The sequence below is a fragment of the Armigeres subalbatus genome, chromosome 3 (genome assembly GCF_024139115.2).
Source record: "Armigeres subalbatus isolate Guangzhou_Male chromosome 3, GZ_Asu_2, whole genome shotgun sequence".
In the NCBI taxonomy this organism is placed as follows: domain Eukaryota; kingdom Metazoa; phylum Arthropoda; class Insecta; order Diptera; family Culicidae; genus Armigeres; species Armigeres subalbatus.
In genome coordinates, this window is record NC_085141.1 from 195,688,610 (window position 1) to 195,707,993 (window position 19,384).

Sequence of the window (19,384 nt, forward strand, 5' to 3'; positions counted from 1 at the left end):
GTAGGTCCATGGGCTTTCCCTCCTTAGCGTGTGGTAAGACGCGCGCTACAAAGCAAGAACCATGCTGAGGGTGGCTGGTTGATTGTGCCGGTCTAGGCAATTTTCGGATTGAAATTGTCTCGACTTCCCTGGGCATAAAAGTATCATGTTAGCCTCATGATATACGAATGCAAAATGGTAACCTGGCTTAGAAACCTCACAGTTAATAACTGTGAGTGCTTAATGAACACTAAGCTGCGAGGCGGCTCTGTCCCAGTGTGGGACATGCCAATAAGAAGAAGAAGAAGAAGAGAGAAGAAGAAGAAGAAGAAGAAGAAGAAGAAGAAGAAGAAGGGCTTTCCAGGAGGGGCCGGTTTTGGCACCATCTGGAACCATGCATATATGGGTGTCAAAATTCATGTTTTCCCAAGACGATGAATATAGGATCTTTATTAGAGATATATTTTGAGGACATTAAGACTCTTGCACATTTGTAACAGGTTCGGAAGTTCTGCGAAAGTGACATTTGTTCAGGGTGTATGGCCAATCCGTATCGTTTTCACGAAAATGGCCATAACTCTGCGTATACCTAAGGATTTTTGATCTGAGCAGCATGTCGCATATTAGTTCTAGTTTCTGGGAAAATATAGCACGTGATGGCGGCAAACGTCATATAAAATGACAAGCAGCAGAAAAATGCATTTTAACATACCCTCGAAACCCGGAACACCACCGGTGGCAGGGCCAATCAGAGGTTTCGATATAGATATACTAGAAGTTTCCCGTCCGATGTCCCAGTTTGATCAAAATCGGATCATTCTACGCAAAGTTATGTTGATTTGAACTTCGGCAATTTTTTGCCTATCTCAACCTTTTTGTCTAACCCCTGTATATCCCAATCAGCTCTATGATAATTAAAAGTAGAGCTGATTAGATTGGTCATAGCTGTGACTTCAAATGTCACAGGAAGGTGATCAGAGTCAAAGTCAGCATGAGTTACCATGGCCACAGCTGACTTGAATCCGTTAAAAATAAACCAATTGTAAAAGGATTTCGACTGGAATAAAAACAAGTTGGTCCATTGGGATATTGAATAGTATAATATCCAGCAGTGTGTTCTGTGTTATCCAAGAAATCTTTGGGATAAGTCCGCGGTTATACAAGAAATCCCTAGAAATCCCTAGGTATATTTAGGTATATTTCAAAAGTGACAGATGTTCTTTGTGGTGGTTAGAATAGAATGTAATGGCAACATATGCTCTGCGTTATACAAAAGAATGGTGGTCCTTGGAATAAAATGATCATAACATATGTTCTATTATTCAAGAAATCTTTGGAGTAAGACCTCAGTCATACAAGCAATCCCTAAGTAACGCCTGTGTGTCTGCCCGCGTTTCACAAGGTCTATCGCCAAATTAAATACGGTACATTCTCTTTATGGTTTAGCATAGAATCGTTCACATGATATGTTCGGATAACCAAGAAATTTGGAGTAATGCTTCATCAGTAAGGTAACCAGAGTCATCGACTTGTTTCAAAATTGGTACATGCCCTTTCTGGTCCTTAGAATGATATCACTATGTTCTGCATTATCCAAGAAATCTCAAAGTAAGGCCTTAGAATTCACGTCTATCGACGACAAAGGTTCATCGACTAAAGGTAGTTGTACAAGCAATTTGTGGTCCTTTGATAAAATGTGATCAAAAATTTATGATGCATTATTCAAAAATTCCTGAGAAAGACCCCTCAGTCCAGAGCGTTAATGAATAAAGCTTTCAATGAATGATTAAATTGGTTATGATTAAATCATTTAACTTTATGATTAAAGATTATGATTAATGATTTATTCATTTTGACAATGATTAATGATTATGATTAAGATTAAATTTTTTTACAATGAATAATGATTATGAATAAGGAATAAAACGTTTGAAGTATAATTAACGATTACCGATTGTGATTAAATGTTGACAGAATAGTATGATTAATGATTAACGATCAATATGATTAATGAATAATGATTATGAATCAAATTAAATGATTTGCATAGTGATCAATAGTCAAGTAACCTTTCTTCCAAATTTAGCTATTAAAAGGTATACAATTATATGATTATGATTAAAGGTTAATGAATAAAAGCGATGGATGCAATGATTAAAATTGATGATTAATGAATAAATTAAAAACAATTATGAAGATTATGATTAATGATTGAATGTAGAATTATATGATTAATGATTAAATCATATTTTTGTATGATTATGATTAATGAATAACGATTAAATAACCCATTATTCATTAATCATGATTAAATCTATGATTAATCACTAATGCTCTGCCTCAGTCATACAAAAATCTTTTGAGTAAGACCTCAAGATCTACACGCGTAATGAGAGGTCCATGGATTTTTTTTTTTCAAAATTGGTACATGCTCTTTGTGATCCTTAGAATAGAATGTGATCACTACTAGAGATGGGCAAAACGGATCAGACTTGGGTTGATCAGCCTAATGATCCAGATCCTTCATACGGATCGGATCTTTGGAACAGAACGTAAATAAGGAGAATGCAAAATGGTGAAAGGACTATGCTTCTGACCCGTGCATACAAACATTTCACCGCTCATAAGCATATATTCCATGTATAAAGAACCTACGATAAAATTTTCATTTTGCCATTGCCCTACAAATGGTCAGATAATTTGCCGATCTGGTGAACCGAATCTTTCACTCACAATAATGATCCGGATCTTTTAAACGGTTCCGGATCTGAACGCCCATCTCTAATCATTACATATGTTCTGCGTTATCCAAGAAACCTCAGAAGAAAGACCTATACGCGTAACCAAAGATCTATCAAATAGGTTCGAAAGTGGCACATTGTTATATATGTTCTGCGATATCCAAGAAGTCCCTAGAGAAAGGCCTTATGGTTTATACGCGTTACCAAAGGTGTATCGGCTAGTTTCTGAAGAGGTACATACACTTTGTGGTCCTTGAAAAAGAATTTGATCTCAATATATAGTCTGTGTTATCCAAGAATTTTCTGACGTATGGCTACAGACAAACAGACATAACACTCGAGAATATCTCATCGTACAGTGATTTAATTACCAATTCAAATATTTATCAATTGGTCAGTCCACTACTTGGGGCGCGTGTGTCGATTTTGTTCTAGATTGACGTTTTCTCACTAGCGACACCATGACCTCATCATAAACCTTTTGGCAAACAGCAATTAACCAAATAACTATTTGTGCAACTTATTTACTAGCAATAATAACTGAACGAAGTACAACATACCTTAGCATATAATCTGAAAGATGCCATACTGTGTTGAAGAAGGTATGTTGCTAGAACAAGGCAAGAAATCAATGAATGGTTGTAAAACGGCAAAACCTTAAAAGGTTTCCGTTATGACTTTTTTTTGTGGATGTTCCAGCAACGTACATTCTTCAGCAAAGTTTTTCGACATCCTTTGGTTTATACTCTAATGGAACGTACACACGGTCAAGCAGTTTGAACAACATTGACTCCACCTCTCGTTTATTCCAACATCCATCAAGTTTTACCAACAGCGGCACGAACAATCAATTCATTCGACCAACAATATCACACACGAACGACCGAAGCGCCAACTTGAGCACCAACCATCAAAAAGTATATGGGGGTTTGTGCAACTTCACTACAAATGCTCAAACATGTTCGGCGAACCTTGACTCCACCCCGACAACTCAAACCAAAATCAAACCGTTTTAATTTTTTCCAACCGAGCCGCCAACTGTCAAATGGTTGTTCGAACAACTTCACACACGTTCCAACAAAGCAGCAACCGAAGCGTTTTCTTGGGGGTGGAGTCAATGTTCGTCGAACTGCTTGACTGGTGTGTACGTAGCATAACGCAACATGCGACTTGGTTTATGATAAACTGTAACCTCTAGGAATAAAAATGCAAAAATGTGCGTTTTTCCATGCTAATCTCTTCTCTTCTCTTCTTCTCTTCTCTTCTTCTCTATATATATAAAACAAAGTTGGCATTTGTACGACCGCGCATGACTCAAGAATAGACAGCTCAATTTTTGCTAATTTATATCCCTTTCTTTTTTATTTACGATGAAGTTGAAAAAAATTGACAATCGAAATAAAATCTCTCCGATGAAATGGTTTGTCGTGCTTTTTGTATGATAATTTCAAATCAGGTCATCTAAGTTGAAATTATCATCACATAACGGAAAGATCAATTTTTGTTTGGCTACTAAATTGGCTTTTGGTTTGGCTACTAAATCAATTCGAAAAGTGTCATGATAAAATAATGTCAAAAAAGGGAAAAATTATTTTGAAAACCCGGTTTGTTTTTTAGATAAATTGTGTACGTAAAAAAATATATCAGCAAATTGATCAGTTTTGGGCGAGACAAAGTTCGCCGGGTCAGCTAGTTTTCATATAAACTTCGATCGCGATGCGGAAAGCGAGGAAGCAACCAACCAACCAAACAGGTAACACTGAATCAATTTGACGCCACAATACACGGTTCGAGGCCGCATCTCTCCATCCTCGAATGCGCCCCACGCTCGCCAAGTCGTTTTGCACCTGGTCTGGCCACTTCGCTCGCTGTGCTTCACGCCGTCTCGTACCTGCCGGATCGGAAGCGAACACCATCTTTACAGGATTGCTGTCCGGCATTCGTGCAACATGTCCTGTCCATCGCACCCTTCCGGATTTATCTACCTTCTGGATACTGGGTTCGCCGTAGAACTGGGCGAGCTCGTGGTTCATTCTTCGCCGCCACACACCGCCAAAGATGGTCCTAAGCACCCGTCTCTCGAATACTCTCGAGGAAACAACCAATCGGGCCCATATTCTGCAGTCGTTGATTTTGAAAAACCATTGATTTGAAAAAATACCATGATGCACCACTTTAATATATACCAATCAACTCAGCTCGACAAACTGGATACATGTACTCGTATGTATGTGTGTGTGGTGTACATATGTGCGTTACAAAAATGTTCCTTCAAGATCTCAGCCATCTTTGGATCGATTTGCACAATTTTATCTTTAATCGAAAGCTATGGGTTTGCCATTGAACACATTGTATTTTTTTACAATCGGAAATTTAGTTCCAGAGATATTTGTTAAATACGAACATGAAGTGCATTAAAAAAAACTTACAAAATAATGCCACATTAAGATTTCAGCCGTCTGTTAACCGATTTGTCCGCTTTCATCTTTAAACGAAAGCTTTGCCTTTGAACCCATATATTTTTTGCAATTGGATACTTGGTTAATTAGGTCTGTGAAATACAAAAATTAAATATCCTTTCTACCCTTCTTACACGCTATTAAGATTTAAAGATCACTTAAAAATCGAATGTAATACACTATGACTAGGGAGTCGAGAATGTTTCTCGCCCGAAAACATCCTAGACCGGATCGAGATTTGAACTCACCATCTCCGGATTGGCACTCCTGCGTCTTTACTCGAAAGGCCAACTGGAGACGTTATGTAATTTGTGAATGACCCCTAAAGTCAGCGAAATAATTTAAGTAAGTGTTGGGAAGTATCCAACACTATTTGTATTTGAGGGACGACATTCATTCAGCGACTTACGATGCACACCAATGCAGACGTCCCCCAGAGCAGTATTCTCGGACACTTGCAATCCAATCTGTTCATCTTCAATGCACTTCTGGAACGCGGCATACTCTTTCTCTTCGCAGATGACACCTTCATCGTTTCTAAAGATAAAGTGATTAGAGTCCTCACCAGTGGCGTAGTCAGAAAATGGGTCGGGGGGGGGGGTTGTGGTGTGGTGTGTTTCTGAACATTTTTTTTCGTAAAAAAAAATTCCTTCTAAAAATTTTGTCTCTGGGGGGTTTTATGCCCAAAACCACCCCCGTGGCTACGCCACTGGTCCTCACAATCAAGATCCAGCGAGGCATAAATGTCCTGATTGGTTTCCTCGCCAATTGAAAGATTTGTACCAATGCTGCGTATTTATGTCAAATGTATTGTCAGAGTCGACCAGATTTTTTTTTCGGTTTAGAATGTGAAAATCGTTCTTAATTTATTTTCTTTAAAATTTCTTTTAGGTGTTTTTTATCTTAAAATTAAGTTCAACGCCGTTTCATTCTTATGCTGATCGCTCTTTTTGGTCGGGTGTAATCGAATGTGGCTTTCTCTTAAACATTCTTCTAATGCAACAATCTTTTAAAAACGTTGTAACCTTGGTTCTCCTCGCAAACAACATCTGAAGCTCCAGCGCGTTCAGAATATTAAAGTTTATTTTTTGCAACTGATTTTTTCTACACACAGAATAGTTACCAAATCAGGAAGGCTCGACGAATACACGTACAATTTATGCTGTAAAAGTATCTTTTGCACTATAAACAATAAAAATCATTTCAATATCCTCAAGATGTTTCAATTACACGTGAAGCGTTTAGGAGATCTATTTCTATATACACACTCGCCACATAAACGTTTCTAATTTGGTGAGCCTTTGTTCGCTGACATACACAACATGGCAAAGGGAAAAGGCTGCAGATGAAAATTCAAACTGTATACATATCTACTACCCCGAAGATAAATTCAGCCCGAACATCACTATATTTAAGCCACTCCCGCTGGAAAAGTGGGCGTTCCTCGATCTTCCGCTTTGTAAAAGACATTTACTCAATGTCGAAAATTTTCGACCCCCAGTTTTTCACAGCTAATCATGTCTGTAGCAGTATACTTTTAATTAAATTGTGAGTGATTTCATGTTTATTTGGGCGGATTATGGTGAATTAGTGGAACATTGGTGTTGGTGTTTGCACTTCTTGATGACAAATGATAATGGAGAATAATAAAACTATTGGCAATTTTCCAATTATAAGTGAACCAAGTTCTATCGTGATGTCAACTGTACTTTTTAATTCAGATGAGATTTTTAACACCAATCATCACGAAAGCAGTGCTAATGGAATATTGTTCGACGAATTTAAACCCGTTAATCAAGCGAAAGAAGTTACTTTTGTGCGAAGCTTTGCCGAAACCGTTTGTTTAAAGCAGATAGAAGATAAATCTACAGTGACTTGTAATGTCGTTAAAGAAAGTTTAAATCAACGTTGCTCTGACAGTTTTAAACGATTCTCTGTTGATAATTTACTGCAGAATTCTAACTACAGTCATGACAAGCAAAGTGGTAAGTTATGCATATTTATCCAATAACAGTGGGAATAGAAGAAACTATAAATACTATAATATGAACCATAATATGATGCTCTATCAAGTGAAATTATCAAGTCTATATAATGAAAGCAAGTGCATATATGATCATTAATGTGGTTACATGGGTAAGTTAGTTGAACTAGTTTCCTATAAAAAAAGCAACATACATAGTTTAGTGAGGATATGATATCTCAAAGCTTATGCTTAGTGACTGTAAAATCAATCAGTGTTTTTATTTTTATGTTTCTGCCTTTCACGTATACTAAGTATATACGTAAAGTTAAGAAAATTATTTTGAGCTTTTTAGTGGAATGCCTTCACTTGTCATAAGACGAGTTTGTACAATCCCACTTAATTGTACCTTGACAGATACGTATTTCGACCTCAACAGTAAGGTCGTCTTCAGTGTCTCGTACTTGACTCGATTCGAGTGGTGGAATTAAATGGGATTGTACAAACTCGTCTTATGACAAGTATACGTAAGACAATGGGCTTGGAAGTTATGGCCAAATACTTTTTCTCATAAAAAAGCGCGTGAAAAAGTCTCGCTCACTTTTTTGTACTTACCCGTGACCGATTTCTTCGCAATAGGTTGCATTCAACGCAGTATTCTGGCCAATTGTTTCCTATTGAAAATTGGCTGGTTCGGACAATGGACTTGGAAGTCAAGGCCAAAATACTTTTTTTCATAAAAAAGCGCGTGAAAAAGTCTAGCTCACGTTTAATGCACTTACTCTAAACGGATTCCCTCACAACAGGCTGCATTCGACGCAGTATCCTGCCCCATTGTTTTCTATTGAAAATTGGACGGATCGGATAATGGGCTATGTAGTTATGGCCAAAATACTTTTTCTAATAAAAAGCGCGTAGAAAGTCAAGCTCACTTTTAATGCATTAACCCTCAACCGATTTCCTCGCATTGCATTCGACGCAGAATCTTGTCTTATTATTTCCTATTGACAATTGGCCGGATTGGACTATGGGCTCAGAAGTAATGCCCAAAATCTCGCCCAAAATACTATTTTTTTATCGCACGAGAAAGGCATAATCACCGATAGGTGGATTAATCTGGGTTTTTAGCTTCATTTTGCAAATCTCGCCAAATAACTTTCAACGCGGGATCGCGAGCTCTTTGGTATTGCCTTCGCCTCACATTTTTAAGACGGATCAGCAGCTGAAGATCGTCGTCAATAATAATGGAGTTGAATTTGATTTCACATTTAGGAATTGCAATGCCTCTGGCTTCGACGATTAAATTTGTCAAAGATACGAGAGCATTATCAATATCACTTTTGGTATCGACAGGAATATCAACATCATCATTCCTGTTGATATACGTTTTATATAAATCCCAATCAGCTCTATGATAATTAAAAGTAAAGCTGATTGGATTGGTCATAGCTTCTTGTGTGACTTCAAACGTCACAGGAAGGTGATCAGAGTCAAAGTCAGCATGAGTTACCAATTGGCCACACAGCTGACTTGAATCCGTTAAAAATCAAATTAGATTATAGAAGGATTTCGACTGGAAGAAAAAATAAGTCCATTGGGATATTGAATAGTATAATATCCAGCAGAACAATCTTCAAATAAAATTTTACCACTGGATTGCTTTGAGCATTATTCCATGATCGGTGTTTGGCATTAAAGCCACGAATTATGGAAAATATGGATTTGTTGCGAGTCAGAATTTGAAAATCAGCTCTCAACAGATTCCTTTGCAGCCCATTGCATTGGAAAGGCAAGTAGGCAGCAATAAAAGAGAATTGTCCAAAATTTGTTTCAACAGAAACTCCCAAGGTTGATGAAAAGACCAGACTTTAAATATGTTTCAGTTATAATGGCAATGTGCATATTATGAACTGATAGGAAGTTGAATAATTCATCTTCTTTACCCTTTAAAGAGCGGACATTCCAATTTAAAATTTTCAAAGAATTATTTGTATCTATTAGAATGAAGTCCAATAACATTTTTTTTAGTAAATTTGATATCAACGACCAACCTGAACAGCTTCAGTTTTGGTATTTGCTTTGAGCATTGCATCAATCATGTGATGCAGTTGTTCATTTAGAAAATCAAATTCGAAAGCAAGCAGTCGTCAGAACTAACGTTATTTTCCGTTGAAGAATGGGTATGAACACCATTCATCGTCGGTAAATTTTCAGAAATGAAATGCTTGCATAGGTGGGCGTGTTTGAAAAATTAGAATTCGACGAACTGCTCGTTATTCGGTGAGATGTAGGAGCAAAATTTGTTCGTTGATTGTGGTGGGTATGAATTGCTCGATCGGCAAATTATTGCGGATTTTGAGCGTTTGAAATATGCGGTAAGACAAGCGACTACAAACCAAGACCATGCTGAGGGTGGCTGGGTTCGATTCCCGGCAATTTTCGGATTGGAAATTGTCTCGTCTTCCCTGGGCATAAAAGTATCATCGTGCTAGCCTCATGATATACGAATGCAAAAATGGTAACCTGGCTTAGAAACCTCGCAGTTAATAACTGTGGAAGTGCCTAATAAACACTAAGCTGCAAGGCGGCTCTGTCCCAGTGTGGGGATGTAATGCCAATAAGAAGAAGAAGATCAGTTAATAATGTGCACTTTGCCATTATAACTGAAACATATTTAAAACCTGGTCTTTTCATCAAAAGAGATCCCAATTATTTTATTTACTGAAATGATCGTTTTGACAGCAATGTTGATATTCCTCTCGATACCAAAAATGATATTGATAGGGGAAGTGCACCGGTCTTGGCCAACTTAGTGCCTAATTTGGCCAACCCTGGAAAATACATATTTTTCCAAAATAATCGATCAGTTGAAAGCAGTGTTGAACCGTGAGGGATATATCTTTTGATGGAACTAATAAAACCCTTGCGAATTGCTTTATTTTTGGAGTTATTCGCAAAATTAGCCAAATTAGGAACATGGCCAAAACCGGTACAGTTCCCCTAATGCTCTCGTATCTTTGACAAATTTGTGGGCTTCGTGGCCGTGCGGTTAGCGACGTCAATCGCCTAGACGCATGTGCTGTGGAGTGTGGGTTCGATTCCCGCCTTGGTAAGGAGAAAACTTTTCGTAAAGCTAGGAGTTCTCCACTGATCCACTGGGTGTTGTGTGAATGTCCTGTCCATTGTCTCATGCTAGATGTTAAGTGTTCAGTTTGTGCGACCTCTGGTCGAAGACGGTGATTCTGTCTTTTTTTAATTGTCGGAGCCACAGGCAATTCCTAAATGTGAAATTGAATTCAGCTCCATTATTATTGACGACGATCTTCAGCTACTGATGCGTATTAAAAATGTGAGGCGAAGGCAATACCAAAGAACTCGCAATCCGCATTGAAAGTTATTTGGCGAGATTTGAAAAATGAAACTGTTTCGCTATTCTGAGAAATACCAACACATACTACCTATTCTCAAAGCAATCTAGAACTTTGAGAATAATGTCTCGAAGTTGGATCCCAGTTCGAAACCCTTTTGGAAATTAACATAAATACTTAAAAAAAAAGAAACAAATAACTGCAATGAGTATAGGCCCTGAAACGACACATCACAAATTAAGAACAATTGGCGTAATATTTCTAAAACAAGAGTAGTGAAGCTTTCTATTCAATGCGGCCGACAGGCTACCCGTCAGTGTTGGTAGAACCATACTCAAATCTCAATCAACGAGGTTTCATGCACGAGCTTACTCGCTTGCGATTCTGTAGGGAGAGCATCGGGCTTGATTTTCTCGGACAGAATCGCATCGCTTCGCTCACTCACCGAAAAATGATTTCGCTCTAAAAAGCGTCAAGCGGCAATCGGGCGTATGTTTTGTTTGCAGATGGGATTGTTAGCCATTGTTTTAAGCGTAAAAAGTTAATTCAATGCATTGAACAATGAAGAACACATAAAAATCATGCACTGATACAAATCGCGATTCAAATCATGAGTGATTCTGTGGGCCATGATTCTGACGGGATTTGACTCACGCATGATTTGAATCGCTGGTGAGATTTGAGAATTTAAGATTTTACCAACACTGGTACCCGTGTCCCTTTTTAAGTTGAAACTCGTTAACATCTAAGAACTCCATGAAATGTAGCATCTGTGAGAAAATTATATTGATATAGTGAGGGGGGGCGTGTGAAGGCGCATCTGATAGCCGACAGGAACCCGTGTTCCCATAAATTGATATTTTCGTAACTTTAACCATTTTTAACCGATTTGGAAAATTTTGACAGTTTTGGAAACAGAAACTCATATACTTTATTTCCACTGTAACGGTTTACACCTTTTGTTCATGGTTATACAAGAAACCCTTGGAGTAAGGCTTAAGAGTCTACACGCGTAACCAAAGGACTATTAAACAGTTTCAAATATGTTACATGCTCATTGTGCTTATTAAAATAGTGAGTATTCACAGTATATGTTCTGGGTCTCCAAAAGCCCCTGGAGTATGGCCTCAGTCATCCAAAAAAATCTGTAATGAGATCATAAGGTCTGCTTAGTTACCAAATGTCTATCGTGTACATTCAAAAACAGTACATGCTCTTTATGGTGCTTAGCACATGATGCGTTCACAGTATATGTTCCGGGTCATCCAATAAATCTATGGAGTAAGGCCTTAAGGTCTACACTTGGAACCATGGGTCTATTGACTTGTTTCAAAAGGGGTACATGCTTTTTATGATCCTTCAAATAGAACGTCATCACTACATATGTTCTGTGTTATACAAGAAATCTCTCGGATTAGTCCTCGGTCATACAAGAAATCCCTAGAGAAAGGTCTTAGGGTATATACGCGTGACCAAAGGAGTTATTTCAAAAGTGACAGATGTTCTTTGTGGTGGTTAGAATAGAATGTAATGGCAACATATGCTCTGCGTTATACAAAAGAATGGTGGTCCTTGGAATAAAATGTGATCATAACATATGTTCTACATTATTCAAGAAATCTTTGGAGTAAGACCTCAGTCATACAAGCAATCCCTGAAGTAACGCCTTGTGGTCTGCCCGCGTTTCACAAGGTCTATCGGCCAAATTCAAATACGGTACATTCTCTTTATGGTACTTAGCATAGAATGCGTTCACATGATATGTTCCGGATAATCCAAGAAAATTCTGGAGTAATGCCTTACAGTCTACATGCGTAACCAGAAGTCTATCGACTTGTTTCAAAATTGGTACATGCCCTTTCTGGTCCTTAGAATAGGATGTGATCACTATGTTCTGCATTATCCAAGAAATCTCAGAAGTAAGGCCTTAGAATCTACACGCGTCCAATGACGACAAAGGTCCATCGACTAGGTACAAAAGTTGTACAAGCAATTTGTGGTCCTTTGAATAAAATGTGATCACAAAATGTATGATGCATTATTCAAAAAAATCCTAGAGAAAGACCTCAGTCATACAAAAATCTCTGGAGTAAGGCCTCAAGGTCTACACGCGTAATGAGAGGTCCATGGATTTTTTTTTTCAAAATTGGTACATGCTCTTTGTGATCCTTAGAATAGAATGTGAATGTGATCACTTCACTACATATGTTCTGCGTTATCCAAGAAACCTCAGAAGAAAGACCTACACGCGTAACCAAAGATCTATCAAATAGGTTCGAAAGTGGCACATTGTTACATATGTTCTGCGATATCCAAGAAGTCCCTAGAGAAAGGCCTTATGGTTTATACGCGTTATCAAATAAACCTTTTGGCAAACAGCAATTAACCAAATAACTATTTGTGCAACTTATTTGATTTGTTTGTGACATTCAACAACTCATGATTATCCAAGAAGTCATTTGCGATGCAACGTCCAAGGAACGAAAATGAAACCTAGTGGGTCTCTGAACCCGAAAAGCAGCTTTCATGAGACTTGGTGCATTTCCGAAGCGGTTATTTCAAAGATGTTGCGCGTCATTCCTGGGTTAGAATTGAATGTATTCTCATTGTTTGTAAGAACCACCCTATTCCAACTTATTCTGGTTCAACTGCACCGCAGCAGAGACTGTCTGCTTGCCATTGTTCTCCTAGTAGCTCGACGGTCGGCTACATCAAATCACTTTTGCTTTCGATGAGGATTCAGTGACGTCATTGATGCAGGTGATGGATGGATCGAAGGTAGAACGACGATCATATGGATGCTGAGCGGGAGAGTGTTTCGTGGATTTAAATTCACCACCCAACGTTCGGTTGGAGATTTGAATACTTTTGTAGTTGTAGAGAGAAGACGAGTAGTAATATCCAAGACATGATCGGGAACGGTCCTGCGTGACCAACAAAATGTATAAGTGTCAATTGTTAGTGTTAAGGCAAAATAAATGTAGTTTGTCTTTGTGTAATGTCGCGCTAAATAAAGTAGTCTTTATGGGAAGTGATTGTGTTGTGCTGTGAACCCTAATATCACCGGCAATTGTAACCGCCAAGAGGACTTTTTCGCCGCCAGTCGACCCCACTGTGTCTGGCCCTAGGAATAGCAAGCACCAAGAGAAGGCTTGCTCGGAACGAATCGAGCCCGTCAAGCCACCCTAACCACACACCCTTCATCAACGATCGGTTCAGGTATCCTACACTCATCATATGTTCAAGGATGTTCAAGAAATCCATAATGTTCAAGAGCTCAAAATTTACTCTCGTAGGCCTAGGGCCTTACTCCAGAGATTTCTTGGATAACGCAGAACATATGTTGTGATCGCATTCTATTTTAAGAACCACAAAAAGCATGCACCACTTTTGAAAAAAGTCGACATACCTTCGGTTACGCGTGTAGACCATATGGCTCTCTCCAGAGATTTCTTGTATGAAGAGACCTTATCATAGAGATTTCGTTAATAGCACAGAACTTATGTTGTGATCAGTTTTTATTCTAAAGGCCACAAAGAGCATATATCACTTTTGAAAACTGTCGATAGACACATGTTGTGATCACATTTTATTCGAAGGACCACAAACAGCATGTTACACTTTTGAAATCATTTGAACCACCTTTGGTTACGCGTATAGACCCTCATGCCTTTCTCCAGGAATTTCTTGGATTACCTGGAACATCTACTCCAAACGCATTGTATCCTAAGTACCACAAAGAGCATGTACCGTATTTGGATTTGGATAATAGGCCTTTGGCTACGCGAGTAGATCCTAAGGCTTTACTCCAGAGATTTCTCGGATGACTAAGACCTCACTCCAGGGATTTTTTGCATGACTCGGAGCATATTCTGTAACACCTTCTATTCTAAGAAACGCAAAGAGCGTGTAGAATATTTGAAACTGGTTGAATGGCCTTTGGTTACGCGTGTAGACTCTTAGGCCTTATTTCAAGATTTTTTTGTATAATCATGATCAAAAGCTGTAAACCTTGAGAGTGGACAGAAAGTATATGAGTTTCCATTTCCAAAACTGTCAAAATGATCCAAATCGGTTGAAAATTGTTGAAGTTATGAAAATATCAATTTATGGGAACACGGGTACCCTGTCGGTTGTTGGCCGCATAAGGGTTAAATGTGGAAAAGGATATACAGTCAATTCTTCAAGAATTTGTGAAACCACATGCAAAAAAAGCTTTCGCGTAAGGGTATGCGATAATACACTTTTTCCTGGAGAAACGAATCGAAACGAAATTTAATATGTCTATGTTGATTCGAAACGAAATGTAGATTTATTTTCCAGACCACGAAACGATACGAATCCATTCAATTCGAAATTTTTCAAAATGAAACGAAATTTTAATTTTTTTCCGCGGATTTTTTGTTGAATTGCTTATGCACGCAATTTAAATTAAACTTTTGGAAGTCCAATAAGGCCTTTACAAATATTTAACTAAAATTATATCCTACTGGTCTCCGAAATGTCGAGGGTTTGTTGAAGTAACGGGGGATAATGAAAAAATAAAAAAAAATCTTCAGATTTATTAACGAATGTTTTGGAAATCCTCAAAATCGCCCGTTTTTTTTGTTGGGCAAAAAATCCAAGGAGGCATGCTCCATATCGTCCTATAGATGAGCAAAATACCATCGATTTTATGGTTTGCATCTTGCTTCAGAAGCCACAATCATGGTTGTAGCTTTGCATCTTTTGCGATATTAACGAAAGAAAAAAACGATGAAAAGAATTTGATCAATGAACGCCCTTATGAAACTATCCGCGAGATTTGTCATGTTTTCTTAAATCCCCCTTTTCCGTGATGTACTATAAAATACATCCGATTCTGTTTTTACACGATTTTTTTTTACACGGCCGTGTAAAAAAATCCCATTCAAAATTTTTGCAAAGTTGCTCCATTTTGCATGATTCGTCGAGAAATCATAAAACTTTTTTTACACGGATTCCCAAATTTTGAACTGAAAACTTTTTACACGGAACGTATCCCCCGTGTAAAAAAAGAATCGGGTGTATTTCGATTTCTTCAATTAAGTGCAAGAAACAGAAACAGCTTTCAATCCGTTCTGGACTTTGGCAAATTCTTAAAAAAATCTTACATACATATTTTGCAAATAGTCAAATAATATGACAAAATTTAAAACCGTATGTATATTTAGTTAATTCGTTGAATATTGACTGTAATATCAGATAAAATATTATATGGAGTTATATGGAGAATCTTCAATCCTCTAAAAAAATTATTCTTACTTTCGGTGAGATTCAAATTGTAGTTTGAATGTGAAATGTTGCACCTTTTGTTTTCCTTAGGGCCTTCTTCATGCTCTCTTAACTCTTGAACGGTGCTTACACATACACTTAAACCTGGTTTAAGGTCTAAGAGGATGTGAAGGCCTTTAGTAAGAAAAAGGCCCCCAGAAAAGATTTCATCAAGGGCGTTAAGAATCCACGACTTTGCCTGCTAGACAAAGTTATCAGTATAACTAATTCTTCTTGCGAACATTTAAACTCTAAAGAGCCCCGCACATAGGATACGTTTACGTTGCGTTTGACAGTTTTCCAATGGGAAATGTGTCAAACGCAACGCAAACGTATCCTATGTGCGGGCCTCTTAAGCCTGACGTACTAGAAATTGCGTTGAAACCGACGCATTTTCGTTAAAAATAGAATTACCAATTCATTGTTTTTCGTTTTCTGTTGAATTTTCAACAAAACACAGAAAACGTTTTCTAGAAGAAAATTCAATACGTATTTATCGACTCGGAATGGGGTTACTTAAATAGTAGGCGTCAATATATAGGGGAACTGTACCGGTTTTGGCCATGTTCCTAATTTGGCCAATTTAGTGAATAACTCCAAAATAAAGCAATACATGAGTTTTATTAGTTCCAGCAAGAAATATATCTCTTTCGCTTCTACGCTGCTTTTAACTGATTGATTATTTTGGATAAATGTGTATTTTTCAGGGTTGGCCAAATTAGGCACTGAGGTGGCCAAAACCGATGCACTTCCCCTAGGTAAAAAAATAAATAAAAACGACGTCTATGATTTATTACAGCGGTGCAGCCGAAATTTTGAGTAATTTGAAGTACGATATTAGCTTAAGTTTGTTTAGAAATTCCGCGGAATTCAGTTAAATTTCGTGAAAAGCTAGTTTTTGATGGCGAAATTCATGTTGCCAAATAAGGAACCAAAATTAAAAATAGTCCCATAACTGGTGCATGCGTTCCTATTATGGATTAATCAATTTTGATGATTATAACAAATTTTATTGTGGTTTTCACAGCTGTTCCAAGAAGCAGGAAGTAAAATCTTTCGCTTGATATATAAAGTCCACCCACATGCCTTTTACTTATTTTTAAAAAAATAGTTGTTCTTATGTATAGCGACAATTGGTACACCCACCCTATAATTGTACTGTTCGTTGTTCTTTGAAATATCAGATCCATTGGAACATGAAATGTGAAAATAATTGCCACTGGCACGCGGCGGTGACAAAAGAGAAGCAACACACAAAGAGCGCACACTGCAAGCCTTTTTAAACAGTTGTGTACTCGTGTCTCGTGTTGTTCTGCCATTTCTTATGGTTGGCGCCGCTAATGGTTGTAAAGGTTCCCCCAAACACACGCGACGCGACTGACGCCGTTGGTATAGAAGCGCAAATGAAACATGTATGCATTGACCGATAGAGCGGCGGAGACTATATAGTTGTCGCCGTCGCGGCGAAGTAATCGCTTAGGTTTGGAGGAGCCTTAGCTATGGTCCAGTATACCTAAAAAAATCTTGATCTGAACATCATGTATTTAGTCGAGTTATTTTGCAATGTGCATTTCATATATGTAGTTGGTCTAAGCTAGGTCAGCTTAAACTGAACATGATGTTCAGTGTAAGTACAGTATACAATACAAATAGGGGAACTGTTCCGTTTTCCATCTCACTGAACATATATTAATCTCATCGCGAAACAAAAAAAAACGGCACTAATTGCATCGCTTCTTTTTGCTAACATGCGTGCTCACTGCTGAAAAAAATCACAAAAATAATAAACTTACCAGATACCTTTTCATTGCTTTGTTTTTTGTGAGACCAATATCGGAGCTATGAGATGAAGTCTAGGAGCAGTAACCCTACAATATATAATCCCCAGTAGCACAATTCCGATCGATTTTGTTGCAGCAACTCCAATTTGATTGCATATAAGTCACAGTGACAGGTGTATGACAAGTGTGCTACTCGGGATACAAATTCTTTTCTGAGTTATGGCTGTAAAAAAGATTACAGTATTTAAGCTGTTACACAACTATTAGGTCATTACAACAAAGCATGAAACAATCTAAACATTGCACTATATAGCAATTAAAAAAATCTCCTTTATTGGTTTGAATCAGAAAAATACTCTAGATCTTAATCCTAGTAATCGTCTAAAATAGTCAATTAGGAGGTATATTACTCAGTTCGTAACAGCTACTTTTTTGTCTAATTACTTTTCATTTGTTCGCTTTGCGGTTTATTTCTGTGCGGATGGGATGGCAGCGGGCGGAAAAACATAAATAATTCCACATGTCATGAATGTCAACACATCCTATCCATGATGCAAACGCTCTTGCCCTGCATGTAAAGAGGTAAGACCTTTCTTCATGTCTTCCTTTTGATGTGAGACGCTTGAAATGAATACATTTTGAAATCATTTGACTGTATCGATTTCGCTTAGTAATCGGATACCAAAAAATCATGCACGTATCCATATGTGATAGAAGTGCACAGATGGGAAATCTTAATGCATCTTTGCTGATGAATTGTGTCATTCAATTCACCATTACTTCCGGACCGCACATGATTTTTAAATACATGGAGAATATTTTTTTGTATCTTTTTCAAAGTTTTTATATGAGCTAATAGTAATTTGTGCAACTTGTTGCAAAAATGATTTTTTGCAGCACGAGTTGTACTTTTATCCAACGAGGCTTGCCCTCAGTGCTGAAAAATGTAGTTTTGCAACGAGTTTTTGCAATTTCGACAAATGGGCTTTGATATGATAAATCGTGGGGTCAATCTAATTCCATGTTATCGTTAAGAAAATTATTTTGAGCTTTTTAGTGGAATGTCTTCACTTGTCGTAAGACGAGTTTGTACAATCCCAATTAATTCCACCACTTAATTGTACCATGACAGATACGTATTTCTACCTCAACAGTAAGGTCGTCTTCAGTGTCTCGTACTTGACTCGACAAGTCGAGTTGAGTGAAGACGACCTTACTGTTGAGGTCGAAATACGTATCTGTCAAGGTACAATTAACGCCACCACTTAGTGAGATTGAGTTTTTATGTCGGGCAGCCTGCGTTGGCGGCGCTGAGGTACGATTCAAATCTTTACACACGTTTTTAACGAAATTTTGTTCGAGCATCCATGTCTGTTCTCTGTGCAGCAATGTCGATGAGGGTTACCCGCTTCATCCTTTAGTCGTAGACTACAATATCGGGCGATTGGCACGAATGAAGAAATCCGTTATGATTTCGCGATCCCAGTACAGCTTCATGAAACTATTTTCCAGAACCAGAATTTGTAGTAGGCGACAAGCAGGTTAACCAGGTTGTGCTTTAGTAGACCTGTGCGCCGGTCACATCATCGGCGGCGGCGGCGTGGTGGTCGCTTTTGCCCCGGCGGCGGCGGCGTCACGGCGGCGCGCCGTTGACTTTTATCGGCGGCAGCGGCGGCGGCGTGAACCGGCGTGGATGAAAAAATCGAAGGTTGGACAAAATCGATTTTTGGGTTAAAGCGGTTTTGATTCACGAGGTAGGAATCGCTAGTGTAAAAATCGACTTCAGTGGATTTAAATTGCA

At 38.1% G+C, this 19,384-nt stretch overlaps 1 protein-coding gene across 1 annotated transcript in view; it reads left to right on the forward strand.

Moving 5' to 3' along the window:
- The first annotated feature begins 6,737 nt into the window (after positions 1-6,737).
- LOC134219961 (homeobox ARX homolog alr-1-like) overlaps positions 6,738-19,384 on the forward strand; it is a 62,217-nt gene continuing 49,570 nt past the window's right edge. The window contains exon 1 of the mRNA XM_062698870.1: positions 6,738-7,164. Within this exon, the coding sequence (XP_062554854.1) occupies positions 6,810-7,164 (355 nt within the window). The 5' untranslated portion in view covers positions 6,738-6,809. The remainder of the gene's footprint in view (positions 7,165-19,384) is intronic.